Here is a 15,301-nt window from a genome sequence, read left to right on the forward strand (position 1 = left end):
TTTACAAAGCGGAACTATAACTTCTGAGCATTTTTTTTAACCCGGGACTCTTTATGCGTTGGATCAAAACACAACTGACATGTAAAGTTAGACACATTAGATATACATCACTGGTTTCCCGCTAAGGATACGTTCATTTCATTAAAACAAAATTAAGTCATTAAAAAAGAATTGTCTATCTTCAGCAGTTGGCACATTTAGGGGTCACCGTGATGTCAACACATTATTAAGCATATAGCATACTTAAAAATAAAAACATATAAAGAACAATAAACAATAATTATTTATAATAATAATTAAAAAATCACCTAAAGGCTTCTGTACTTTTAAAATCATTACAAAATGTAAATAATGTCTGTGTCATAAGATCAAGCTGGACTTACATACATACATATATATATATACACTTATGACTCATAATTACATATTATTATTATTATTATTATTATTATTATTGCTATTGTTGCTGTGAAGTTGAAAAAAAACCAGCTGTACAGAAATGGGCCTACCTGTAACCGAATTAAAAAAAACTTTTTTTTTTTTTTTTTACATTTATGTGGTTCGTGGTGTTTATATTTTATATTTAAGGGTCAGTGTTTGTTAGCTTTAACATATTTTATTTGCATAAAGTCGTTAGTTGTTGGTAGTCAAGCAAACTTTTCACTAGAGCTTTTACATTGAAAGGTGTAGACAGGAAGTGGCTGCTGTTGCTATGCTCCGAACTTGACGCCGTTAAGCTCCCGTGAAGACTTTCGTTTTCTTTTCTTCACTGGAAACTGAATTGATGTTGTTATAGTTGCCATATCACAGAAACATGGCAGGCTTGGAGGTGTTATATACGTGTGTCGGTGGCAGCATTACCTGTCCACAGGACGCCGTTGTGTGTTTCGTTCACTGGGAAATGATAAAAAATGGATACAGGTGCATCGGGTCTGGAGACGAGGTAATTTAAATAAACTGACATTAGCTAGATAACTAAAACAATGTAACGTTGTGTTAACGCTAACAGTATGTGATGTGATGTATTTTGCACCAACAACCCATTCAATGCCTAACGTTAGCCGTTTAACGCTATGATCGTTAGTGAGCAACGCAGTAGTAATTTATTTTTGGAAAATCTGTAACGTTATATTGATTATTTATTAACAATATAAATTGAACAACTTTGACAAACTGTTTGCACTGCTCGCTGTGTGATAAATAACAGTTTATATAAAGAGGGTCATGGGATTAACAGCAGTTGAACTAGATTTTATGAAAATACGTGCTGCTTTGTGGATTGCTTTTCCGCCGAATTCAAGAATGGCTCTCAAACTGTTGAGGTGTATATTTTGGTCTGTTTTTACCGAGGTTATTGACCTTGGCTTTACAGGAAGAAAATTAATTTGTCAGTTGTTCAATGGAATTCCGTCCTCGTTAGTTGGCCGGGGCTGCTCAATTTAGATTAGCGTTAGCTTCCTAAATTGCTGACGTTATTTAGCTAGCGAACTGTAATATTTTGGCAAACATATTTTAGCTTTGTTTTATGAGACGTTTTATTTGAAGCAGAATCAACCAGCAGCTTGTTTTAAAATAGAGATATAATGACGAGCTCTAAAAACTGTCATGTCATCTTTAGCTAGCTAACCCAGTGTTGTGCCACTTGGGGCAAGTCACACTAAAGCACTACATTACATTTCACTACTAGCAGTGATGGAAGAAGTATTCAGAAAATTTTCTAAAGGTAAAAGTACTACTACCACACATACTCCACTGCAAGTATTATCAGCAAAAGTATAAACAGTACTCATTGTCCTGTGATGTTCCTGGATTAATATTCCTGCTGCATTAATGTGTATGTTGCAATTTACTACTGTAGAGGTTTAAGGGTGTGCTCATTTTAACTCCTTTATATACTGTTGGCTAGTTTAATCTACAGCCATGCATCATATTCTATAAGATCATCATATGCTTGTAGCGTATTTGTAACTACATATCTCTGTTTTGCTTAAGAAGTAGGACAAATTTCCTAACACACAAATCAACACTTCATCCTTCAGTTCATCACAAACATTCAAAACTAGTAACTAAAGCTGAAAGACAAATGAAGTGCAGTAAAATGGTTTCCTCTGAGATGTAGTGGAGTGGAAGTATAAAGTTGCATAAAATGGAATACTCAAGTAAAGTACAAGTACCTCAAATTTGTACTTAAGTACAGTACTTGAGTAAATGTACTACCACCACCACCACTGACTACTAGAATCCTTCTGATGAGTTTGTCCTGACATTGTTATTCCGCACTCTCGCTGTCCTCTAACCCCCACCATTTTCCCTCTGTGTATCCCTGATGTGTTTGCTGTTTTTCCGTGTGTCTCTCTCCCACCTCCAGGCCCGCAGCAGTGATAAGAAGTCCGAGCTGCTGCCTGCTGACTGGAGCAGCAACAAGGAATTGTACAGTCTGCGATATAAAGCCAAAGACAGTGACGCCCAGCTGCTGTTCAAAGCCATCGCTGTCGACTCCACCTTGATCTTCAACCTGATGGTAAGAACAGCTGACAAACGTACCAACTTGTTGGTGTGTTTTTGGAAAGCCAAGCAGGTTGATGCTGTTGGTTTGCTTCATGATGGCGGAGACTCTGCAGACAGAAAAGTTTAAATGAATGAATGAATGATGAGACAAAACAGCAACAAACAGTAGATGCTTCCTCATTTTTGACATTATTCGTATAGGGTTCACCAAAATGTCAAATTATCAGGAGGCCCATGCACATCCATAAAAATGTTTTGCACAATTATCTGCACAAAACTACTATACTTTAGTAAGACCATTTGTGGTTGAAACATTGTCAATATGTCTATGTGGAAAAGAGGAATTGGGAACACAGAATTGACTTAAAGTGCTCATATTATGCTTTTTGGCTTTTTCCCTTTTCTTTATTGTGTTATCTATCTTTTGTTGTGCATGTTATATGTTTACAAAGTGAAAAAGCCCAAAGTCCACCCCAAAGGGACTTACCATCTCCAACAGAAAACACTGTTCACAAACTGCTCCAAACAGCTCTATTGTAGTCCAGCCTTTACTTCATAGACAAACGTGCGTCACTTTGTAACACACGTTATAATGCTCTCCTAGCTGCTAGCGTGGCACGCCCTCATGCTCTGCTTCTGACTGGCTAGTAGTCCTTACCTAGGTACTGCTCATGTGCGACTCCCAACAAAGATGGAACAGAAGTGAGATGTCTCACTCTGTAGCTAAAACAGAGAGCTCAACACACAGGGTGAAAAGAGGAGCTGCAGCAATGTGCAGTACAACAAAAATATGGTGTTTTTTGAAAATTAAACCATGTAAACCTATTCTGATATAACCTCTACATATAATTATGAACCTGAAAATGAGCATAATATGAGCACTTTAAGACCAGGCTGCTTTGTTCTCCACTGCACTGCAAGGAATTAGAACATGTCTCCTGCAGACACATCTACATCTGTTGAACTGTAATATAAAAAGAAAACCTACTGTTTTCTTGGTTCAACTTTTTAATTTTTTAGTTTTTTTTTTTATCAGTTGGGTCTGGCTGTAGAACTTTCTTTGTTGGCATTTTCTGATTTTGATGTTCCTGTACATTAAAGTTTTTCCAGAAATGGTACTCTACTTAGAAGTGCGAGTGTCTCAGTGCTGAAAACAAATCAAATGTAACTACCCGTATAAACCTGCATGTTTGCAATTTTCTGGTTGAAAGTTTGAAGGCTGTTGCACTTCTGACCGAACAGAGTACTCGCTTATATCACTGCACTGACCACTGGAGGTCAGCAAAAACAAGTTGTTTTTTTTGATAGTAAGCTGCTCTCTAATGTTATCATCTGTTCAGTTTTACCATTAGCCTGAAACGTTGGGATCCAATTTCTGTCAGCTTTGTTTTGAGAAATAATATAACAGGTATTGAGCTTTTCCCTGTGTATTTTCTGTGTTATTTCTGTGACCGTGTGTCTGTGTGTGAAGAACTCCGGCACACAGCAGGTGTCAGACTTGACGGTGAACATCAGCGATCACGTGGATGCTGATCATTTGCACACATTTGACAGGTTGGTGTCTAATTTTTTGCTTTTAGTTTGTTTTGCTCCATCATCAACTATCAAAAAGGACACTTGTGCCGTAGATCCAACTGTATAGACAATATTTTATATTACTTACATTATTTTATATACAAATTATTATAGTTATTATAATATTTCCTTTAACCAATCACAATCGTCTTGGGCGGAGCTAAGCTCCGGAGTCAGAGACGATGGCTCTGCGATATAGTCTCAGGAAGGAACTTGTTTTGGTGGAATATTTGCACTCCGCAAGAGAAAACGCCACATACAATATTACATGAAGTTAACTGTTCACACAATACAGTAACGTGAGCTATTTAAATTACATGTACTTCCGTTGATCCAGACTATGTTAAAAGCAACCTATTCTTTGCAGTGTGTTCAAGGATGTAGACAGTCTGTCAGAGAAGGTGAAGACTCAGCTGCTGCCCCCCCAGGACAGACCGACAGGACAGAGGATGAGTCGGAGGGACACGGAGGATGAGGAGCAGAGACGGAGAAGAGAGGACAGCGACCCCCTCCGCATCCCCAACAGACAGCCTCGTCAGGGACCCCCGCCACACTGGTCAGTCTCTGTCTAAACTGACCTGTACACACAAAGGATTCCCCTGTGGAAATATGTGCTTAAATATTTAATTACATCAATATTGTCCTATGAGAGAGAGTGAGAGAGAGAGAGAGAGAGAGAGATTATATCATCTTTGAAATCATGATGAGCATTTTTTTTTAATTTTTTTTTGGATTAAAAGATTAATCCAACAAATAGTCTGGAGATTTATCAATCATGAAAATATTCATTTGTTGAAGCACGACGAATCAAATTAGACTTGTTTGGGTAAAACAAAAATTATATTTTTGGGTGGAGTCTCCCTTTAAATGTTATGTGTGATAAAGTGTGACAAACAAGAACACCACAAGCACATGAAGGACGTGACACACACACACACACACACACACACTTAGAAAGTCTAGACAGGTCGACAACAGCAAAGAGTAAATAAGGGCAGTGTGTGTGTGTGTGTGTTTGTGTGTGTGGATTCAATCACTCTGCTTTTCACTCCTTGTCTCATCTGCCTCCCCTCCTCCCCCATCCTCTTAGCTGTGACCCGATCAGATGAGATGTGTGGTGATCTCAGCACTTTATCGACCTCACTGCTGTTGCCTCTCCGTCTCTGGGGGGGTGGGGGGTATGGGGTAGAGGATGAGATCAAAACAATTACAGATGAAGTAAACCAACATCTGAGGGAGAGAGAAAAGACGTAAAGGGAGAGAAAACAAGAAACACAGATAAGAGACAGAAAGATGGAGAAAGTAGTGAAATGGAGAGAGAAGTGAATGGGGATGCAGAGAGGTGAGGAATGATGAATGAGAAAGCAAAAACTGAGGCAGGGAGGAGGAGGAGGAAAATGGACAGAACGGAAGATGGAGAGATGGTGTGTTTCATCCAGAAAGCAGACTGTCTGTGTGATTCATTATGAATAATTAGAATTGCTAATGGGATAACTTGGGTTATAAATGGGATACGTAATGTATAATGTTAAGTTATAGGATTAGGTTTGTGATTCATTTAATTTTAGTGATATGTGCGTGGATTCAGGGTCGCTGCATCAGCAAAGAGTGTAAGAGCTGGTTATCTCCAGTAATTATTCATCGTTCCTCGATTAATCGTGTGGTCAATGAAATGTGGCGTTTTCAAATGTCTTGTTTTGCCCGACCATCAGTCCAAAACCCAAAGATCTTCAGTTTATCATCACATAAAGGAAAGGGAAGCAGCAGGTCCTCACATTTGAGAAGCAGGAGACTGAGAATGTTAAAGGGGTGATAGAATGATTATATAGGGTATTTTACACTGTTCCTTAAGGTCTCCTAATAGGGTATGTAACATTGGTTGGCCTGAAAATTGCCCGAATGTTATTTTATTAGGCTCTTAACTACCCTGTGAATATGGCTCTATTTGGAACAAGAGCTTTTCTTCCAAATATGGTATGCTCATGAATATTTAGATGAGCTGTGTGCTGATTGGTTTGAGTGAACCACATAGAAACACATTGGAGACGAGACAGCAGGTCTCATATTTCAGACACTGCAAAGGTATACATTGTTTGTCGGGCTATTTCGTTATTAAATTCACTTCTGAGACTTTTTTAAGCGAGAAATCAACTATATAAAGCTCAAATATGGGCCGTTTTACGAAAATTGATGGCTAATTGCAAATTTAGTAAGACGTGTCGGACTCTAGGAGCTCCACACAGTCTGACGAGAAAGCGGCAACCTCCATACCCAGTTAAAGTCACCGTTTCTCGGTTACTGGACGACCGGGGCTCCGCGGAGCTCCGGAGCTGCAAGCTAGGCTATGTGTCCCATTTAATCCTATGAAAAGATCGTTGCTATACTTTCGGCATAACTTTCGTATATTTACAGTTTGAATTTTGTCACGCCACTTACATAACATGTACCCCAAGGTCTTATAAAGCTAACTATGGTGTCCGATTTCAATTTAATGCATTTTTGTGAACATTAGGGATTTCGTTAGCTGCGACTGTCCCTCCAATCCTATGTTTATAGATCGCGGCTAGTTAGCTTCACTTTAGGCATAATTAAAGTATATTTACAGTTTGAATTTCGTCACGCCACTTACATAACATGTACCCCAAGGTCTTATAAAGCTAACTATGGTGTCTGATTTCAATTTAATGCATTTTTGTGAACATTAGGGATTTCGTTAGCTGCTACTGTCCCTTCAATCCTATGAATCGCGGCTAGCTGCAGGCCCTGGAGCTCCATCAGTGCCTCGGCATTTTGTAGTCCAGTAACCCAGAACCGGTGACTTTGCGCGGGTATGGAGCGCCGCGGGCTTCCCTTCGTGACGGAGGTCCAGCTAGCTCACAGCAAGCCGGAGTCTATGAAGTAGGACACGCCGGGCGGCGAGGCAGCACCGGCCGCTGTCATGTAGCCTGCTGAGCTCCTGCTGAACTGCGACACACAGTCGGACAAAATTTGCAATTAGACATCAATTTTCGTAAAACTGCCCATATTTGACCTCTACATAGTTGATTTCTCGCATAAAAAAGTCTCAGTAGTGAATTTAGTAATTAAATAGTGGACCTCTGGAGATCTGCATGACCTAGCTAGATTCAGAAGACTAAGATGACCTCAGGTCAGTGGTGTAGCCTATGCAAATGTTGGGGCGTGACAAAGACTAGGATTTGGGATGCTGACGTCAGCTACCAGCTTTGTTGAGATTCGCCCGTTTTCAGCGTCAGTTTCAAAATGTGAGATTTGCAGAGGATAGGGGTATCAATGGGATTTTGAGCTTCTATGTATGTCCTATTTACCCACCGAACTGTCGTTATTAACTGTCGTTATTCAACTATGACAAGGTAAAATCGGTTTTGCATTCTATCACCCCTTTTAAGCATTTTTTACTGAGACAATGAATCCATTAGCAAAATAGTAGCCAAATTATGTTTCTCCCTAATTATTAATCAACTAATCATTTTCAACACTACAAATAAATAAATTGTTCAGCATCGGTGCGTAGGGCTGGGCGATATGGAGAAAATCAAATATCATAATATTTTTGACCAAATACCTCGATATCGATACCGCAACGTTATTATAGTGTTGACTATTGGTGCTTTCACAAAATATTTACATAATGAGATTTTTGATAAATAATCAGGTGAAGGCAAATAATAAAACAGTTCTGTCTGATAAGTTCAGAAAATGACATCACTTAACTGTAATGCAGCCTTTAAAACCAGGAAAAGACAACACTCATCGCCATATCACGATATTCCGATATCCAAAATCGAAGACGATATCTAGTCTCATATCACGATATCGATATAATATCGATATATTGCCCAGCTTTATCGGTGCGATCACGGAAGGCTTGTATCATGTGGACACAACAATGTTGTCATTACTTAGAATTCCTCATGGGGGCGACAAACTACGCACTATAGCTTTAAGATAATGAAATTAATGAAATAAAGCCCTCCGTAATTTCCTGTATTTATCACCAACAACCCTCTGATACTATATATATTATATTTACCTAAAAATATTTCTAGTTTAACATTATGCTTCTAACAACCCAACAGTACATGCTTAACATTCACCAGTTTCTTTCTTGTTCATGTTATAATGTTGTTTTAAGTCCTGTATGTCTTGAAGATTATTATATCTTCCCAGATATACAGAGATTTGTGGACTCCATAGTGCCATAGTCCTTTATTATCTCTATCCCGTATTTCCTGCCAACATTTAGCATACAATTGATTTAGCTTTAGGTCTACCAAAGTCATTTTTAAGATATCACAGTCTCTTAGTATTAATGCTCTTTCTACCAACTGTCTTTTTCCCCCCTTAACTGCAACAAGATCCGAAATCCAACAAAAGTGTGCATCAAATGTTAGACTTTCATCGTATCTAAGATCGGTTATACAGTCCTGTTATTTTCAATTAAGAAATCATTAACAAACTTACACCCTTTCTAATCTTTTAAACAGCTACAACAAATCATTGTTTAGTGTTCTCACGTCTCGACTATTGCAATGCCCTGGATTCTTGTCTAGGCCAAAAAGCTGCTGCATGATTAACATTTGCTGACTAATGGCGTTTTTCCACTGCTAGTGCCAGCTCTACTCGGCTCGACCGCGGTGCCCCGTCCTTTTTCCATTGCAGATTTAGTACCGCCTCATGCGTGAGGCGAGCTTGGCTGGTCGTCATAGCGACGCCGCAGTAAACTGCCGTGACCTAACGCGACACACACACACAGAACGTCGAAGGTGTGTTGTTGTTGCCACAGCCAGAAGACACATTTAGTTTCAAATGAACCTGGAGGCAGCAAAAAAAAAACACAGCTGGCTAAACGATTTAAAAATGGCGGGTTTGTTCAGGACACCCCCCCTCTGTTGCTTTCACGTCACCTTTTGGTATCGCCTCAGCTCGCTTGGAACCTCGACGGAGGTGGTACTAAAAAAAGTACCTGTTAGCAGGTACCGGGGACTTTTTTTTGTAATGGAAAACCAAAAAAGGCGAGTAGAGTCGAGGCGAGTCGAGCAGGTACCATGTAATGGAAAAACGCCATAAGACTTCACTGCGTTCCTATAGGCTCTTATTTGTCTAAATAATAAAATTGTGAAAAATGCCCATAAATTATAGCCTGGTCCTACCAGACTCTGCTACATTTCATTTGTACAGAGAGTCTGGCCACTCTCCATTGACAAGTGTTAACTTCCTTGAAGGTAGGTACTCTGTTGAAGTTTAAAGCTATTGGATCTGCCCAGAGCCACTCTGGATCTGCCATAACCAATCGCTAACGTTTGGTCGTGACGTCGGCTTAGCATCGCTAGCGTTAACCTTAGCCTACTCCTTCACCACTAACGGAGCGAGCTGCAAAATCAAACTGTTCTCGAACCCCGTGGGGAGGAGGGCCACAACATCATGGCCACCAACACAACTCAGCAAAGATTGTTCTTGCTCGGGCTTTAACTTTAACACCATTACCCAACTACAACTCAAACTAGCGCACGACCTCAACGTCATCGTTCTCAGCCACTGCCTCTGTTCGCTGAATGGACCGGTAAAGATTTGGCCTGAGACAACCCGCGAATATACCGCAAACCCAGACGGAGTACTGAAGGAAAATGAAAATTGAGCGGAAGTACGTAGGAGGGCGGAGCCAGGCTACATAAATAACTCTTCAGTCTTTAAATTGCTTGTTTTGTTTGACCAACAATCCAAACACACAGATATTCCGTTTACAGTGATTCAAAATAAAGAAAAGCAGCAAATATATTTACATTTGATAAACTGCTACTGTAAATAATCCATGAAAGAACTATTTTCCTTCCAGGGCCGACCCCATGGTTCCTCCGTTTGCAGCTGGAGGAGCAGATCTGGATCCCTTCGGGTCAGTCTGTCTTTCTCTCTCTCTCTCTCTCTCTCTCTCTCTCTCTCTCTCTCTCCCTCCCTCATACTAAATCCTTACAAATGATTTGTTTTATGGAAGTCATTTTGCAGATATATAGCGTGGTTTTTGTTCTAAGCTGGGATTTGGGGGATGAACAGTCTGTCCACGCAGTACCAGACCGACAGCAGAGGATTACTGGCGCTCGGCCAGCTGAATGTGAAGCTCTAAACACAATTATCACAACGTCACGATGAAGAGAAAATACCAAACCAAAGCAATCGAGTAGCAGTCTGTGTTTAGTTTGAACATGATTTTTTTTTGTACTGCCCTTTAGTGCTCCTTCCCTATTGAAGTGTCCTGCACTACTTTTTAAATCACAGACAGTCAGGGTTGATTGTTTGCACGTGATTAAGTCAAAGATACTTCTTAACCTCATCACAATAAGTATTTTTTTTAAGTAAATGAAAGAATTATATTTTTCACTTCAACACAGCTTTTTGTTGGCAGTTGGCACCAGGTGGTTCTTGGCCCCCAGCGCCTTCCATTATAATCATGGGACATACAACTTTTTGCGTATTCAAGTCATTTTACATCCTTGAAAACAGGCGCAAACAACAGACAAATTAAAACGAATCTTCAATCCTCAATCCTTAGTCATGCCAAATAATAAAACACCCAATAACTGAAAGACTTTAAGAGGTAAAAGTGAGGGAGGGAAAAGATAAAATACACATTACCTTCTCACATACGGTCCCTCTCCGTCACTCTTTCAGGACCCGTGGCGGTGGCGGGATGATAGTTGACCCGCTGAGGTCGGGGTATCCTCGCTCTGGGTTGGATCCCTCCAGCGGGATACCGGACATTCTGCCTCCCGGAGCTGTTCCCCCGGGGGCTCGCTTCGATCCGTTTGGACCCCCCGGACGACGCAGGCCAGGGTGAGACGCACGCACGCACAGACACACACACACAGACAGACTTGTTTGGATAAAACTTAAAATTATGTTTTTGGGTGGATTCTCCCTTTAAATGTCGTGTGTGTTAAAGCGTGACAAACAAGAACACCACAAGCACATGAAGGACGTGACACACACACACACACACACACACACACACACACACACACACACACTTTGTGGGGACCCGTCATTGACATAATGCATTCCCTAGCCCCCTTACCCTAACCTTAACCATCACAACTAAATGCCTAACCTTAACCCTTACCCTAAAACCAAGTCTTAACCCTCAAACAGCCCTTTAAAGTTGTGGGCCCCACAAAGCTGTCCGGACCCCACAAGTATACTGTTTTCCGTTAGTTAAACAAGCGCACACACACACACACACACACACACACACACACACACACACAGAGTGAATCCAGGGGCAGCTCTGAAGGACTGTTTCCCTGAGAAGAACACACGTGGTCTGTCCTCTTAAAGAACTCTATACAAAATCTGTGGCCGTCCCATTGACTTCCTATGGGGAGAGCGGTGCTGCCCAACTAGGCGCTGCGCTACCCTTGGCGTTGCGCAACGCTCGGAATTGCCGCCGAGGTTAAAATTATTTCAACTTTGACCTCGTGGCTGCTGACCTTTTTCAAGACACAACCAATTCCAGAAGCGGTGATGACGTACTGCATACCCGCGCTAGTCTTTGCCTCTCTGCTCTGCCCCCTACCTCGCCGTTTTACAGCGGATCATGTGTAGGCGGCTTAAGAACCTCTTGAAGAACTAAAGAACATATTTTCTCAACAACACTTTTCTAGACTAAATAGTTATTCGATTAGAAAAAGAAAAAAAGGACAAGATACCTAGATATGTATGTAATATTGTTACTCTTATGTAGGGATGTCCCAAACAAAGTCCTTTAATGTTGGCTGTCTGCTGATACAAAGTCTGATCCGATGCTTGCATGTACTTAAACGTCGGTTATGTATCTGATACATAACGTGCACAGCTTTCTAAACCTGACGCGCATTATTTATCACAAGCTTCGTCATCCAAATACTTTTTGAGTTTGAGAAAGTTAAAAAGTGGAGTGGGAGAAAGTGGGAGAAATTGGCGTGAAGCAATCCCCGAGAGGGAAGATATCTCACTCTTTCTGTTCCAACAGTCTTTGGCAGCGCACAGACACACACAGACCTGCAGAGGCACACAAACCCAACGACAGCCATGTTTAACGTTGGCCTACCATCAAGTAACAATTAACATTAATCAGCGACTGCTGATGCTGACTTACGTATGTCATTTTAACCGACAAAAGCAACGGCCACTGCCGACTTACAGTTTTTCCTCAGTCGCTTTGGTACATTTCTCAGATCAGAATTGAACTTCTCAAAACTACCTGTTCAATCTTCACATCATTGTGTCATCAAAAAAGCAGTTTCTCATTTCTTTGAACACGTTGCAAAATGCTGTGGTACATCCATGCAAATGATTATGTACAATTCTCTGCTGTTTCCTACATCATCAACTGCTTAGGTCATGTTGATCAAAATGTATTATTAATGGGTCTCTGTTGAATAGTCTCACCCACAACAACATTTAGGCATTAGTTCATAGCATAAGTCTTTACATGCAAAATGGTTGAACAAGTTGTCATAATATGTCGAGCATATTTCTATACATTTCCATTAGACTTTTTTTCTAAATCTGTCCTGAATTGGTAAATTGCTCCCGGGTGAATCTCTCTCTCTCTCTCTCTCTCTCTCTCTCTCATACATACATACATATATATATATATATATATATATATATATATATATATATATATATATATAGCCGGAGCACAATGAACGTCAGGAGGTGTAGAAAGACTGCACTGTAATTCCTACAGCACTGCATGTACAGTTTTCCCTAAGGAGATGTCCTATGTTCACATTTCTTTGTGCTATGCAGTGCTGTCTTTTCCTTTCTGTATTGCAATGACATGGTCTGTCAACAAATTACAGTACGAACCGTAAATGTGAATCTTGTCCAGTCTCTTGAAATCAAACTCCCACGTAACACTAAGGTGTAACCTACAATTTACAATAATTGTCATCAAAACTTTAGCCATAGTTTACATCAGAACATCCAAGGACTTGTCATTCTGATGGCACTGACATGTTCATTGACACAGATATTTACTTTCGAGAGGTGAACTCAGGGTTTTGAGCAAGAGACTAGGCTTTTGCAGGTGTAATCCATGGTGTTTTGCTATTTGTACGAATTGCTTTGAGAAATGCACTTACCGTTTTGCAAATGTCGAGGATGACTCGAGAAGTGTAAAAACTGTAAGATGAGAAGCTACTGCTCTTACCAGTGTATCGCCCTGCGTGACGTCACTTCGTCCCAAGCGATCCTGCGGCGCCGGATGTTCCGACAATTACCCGGTAAATGAACTGTCGTTGATCCGGACTATATAGCAGCTAACTAGACTACTACTACTACTACTACAGTTGTACTGGAAGAGTTGCCTAAAAGAGAGAGAGAAGTAACTAAATGAAAATATGACAAAGAGTTTCCATGTGTGTGTGTGTGTGTGTGTGTGTGTGTGTGTGTGTGTGTGTGTGTGTGTGTGTTTTTCAGGCCAGACCCAGACCACATGCCCCCACCGGGCTATGACGACATGTTCATGTAGTACTTCCTGCTTTTCTACTTCCTGTTTGAAACTCACATCATCCTGTCCTCCAGCCAATAGGAGCCAGAAAGGAAGTTCTCACGTTCACCTCCTCGAGGGTTTGATCTGGTTTAATGGCCTGAAAATAAAAGAAATGTCTGCCTTTTGAATTTTCTCCTGTTTTTGGAAAAAAAAAAAAAAGGGTTTGTTTGCTTATTTCATATGTGTTTATTTCATATATGTATATAACTTATGTAGAAGTACCCCACTCTTGGTGTTAAATATACATCAGCAAAACGCATTAGCGTGTATTCCCTCTGCTTCCTAAATGATAAAAAGCCAGTAGATTATTATCTTCCCATCAAACTGAATCTATTAGTTATAATTTATTCATAAAAAGGACTTTAAATTCCTATTGTGGATACCTCCGAAAAGCTTGACATACGTTTGTTTTTTTATATTGGTTTCTGTTTGGATTGTTGTTGATTAAACGACACAGTTGATAAAATATCTCATGTCCAAAATAAAAAATCTGACTTGACATTCTGTTTGTGTATTTCTTGGAAAGGTGTTGTGCAGAAAATAAGCCAGTACTGAAATGATTTCAACAATGTATTTAATGCCAGGTACAGCAAAGCCAATACAATGTGGACCTTGGATGTAAAACATCAGCCTTGATATGATTTTATGAAAGTGTGTTCAGCAAAGCAAACATTTTCACATGTTAATGTGTTAATAATGCAAATTGGACTGCTATTTCTGCACTTTCTCCCACAATTTTGACAAGCAGCACTTTGTTTTTGTTTGTATCTTCAATAGAAAAAAAGAGGGATCCCAGAAAGTACAGTAATGATCTCCTCAGACATGCATACCTTCACACTGATGAATGAAACCCACACAGGGTGCAGTGTGAAATTTGATGTAAACAAGATCATTTGAATTTATATGACCACATAAACATTCTCAACAGGCAGAAGATGAAGGGGAAATGAGGCGAATGGGATGAGAATAATGCTCACAACTCACTCACAGATACACCTGGCATGTTTTCTTGCTACATTTCATTAGTGGTTCTGACAGATGCATGCTAATGTGGCTGTAGGAGCTAGAAGACAAAAACAAACAGCATTTTACTCACTTTCAGCAGGTGACTGCAACTAATTTATCTCAACGGAGACGTGAGGATCTCCTTTTGTCTTGTGGGGAACGTGAATCGTCATCCTGAATAGGGGGAATGATAAGACTCAAAAGGGAGAGACTCAAAAAGAGACAATGAACGACATGGAGGCAACTATTTTCAGTCCAAATCTAACAAAACGACTGACCCTGATAATAATGACAGAGGGAAATAGTTTTTAAAAATGAGGATTTAAATAAGAAGAAGAGAAAAAGGGGGGAAAGTGAGAACTGTGTCAGTTTTAATAAAAGATATTCAGTATAGTACATTGAAGTACAATTTTGAGGTACTTGGCTTCTGTTACTTTATACTTCTACTCCACTACATCTCAGAGGCACATATTGTACTTTTCACTGCACTACATTTACGTATATATTTATATTTGATATTCAATTGCAGATTCAGGTTATTATTACTTCATAATCAACAAATAAATGACGATACATTAGTATAAGTTGCCCCAGTATATAAAGTCATTAGAATGAGTTCCTCCTTTACCAGCTGAAACAATGTGAACACATTAATGCATCAAT

General features: G+C 40.0%; 1 protein-coding gene across 1 annotated transcript; it reads left to right on the forward strand.

Moving 5' to 3' along the window:
- The first annotated feature begins 713 nt into the window (after window positions 1-713).
- psmf1 (proteasome inhibitor subunit 1) lies at window positions 714-14,132 on the forward strand. Its single transcript, XM_078249273.1, has 7 exons — window positions 714-943; window positions 2,369-2,521; window positions 3,980-4,062; window positions 4,451-4,639; window positions 9,938-9,994; window positions 10,768-10,929; window positions 13,561-14,132. The coding sequence occupies exons 1-7, from the start codon at window positions 815-817 to the stop codon at window positions 13,610-13,612; spliced, it is 825 nt and encodes a 274-aa protein (XP_078105399.1). The 5' UTR covers window positions 714-814; the 3' UTR covers window positions 13,613-14,132.
- The last annotated feature ends 1,169 nt before the right edge of the window (window positions 14,133-15,301 follow it).

This window comes from Sander vitreus, chromosome 4 (genome assembly GCF_031162955.1).
Source record: "Sander vitreus isolate 19-12246 chromosome 4, sanVit1, whole genome shotgun sequence".
Lineage (NCBI taxonomy): Eukaryota > Metazoa > Chordata > Actinopteri > Perciformes > Percidae > Sander > Sander vitreus.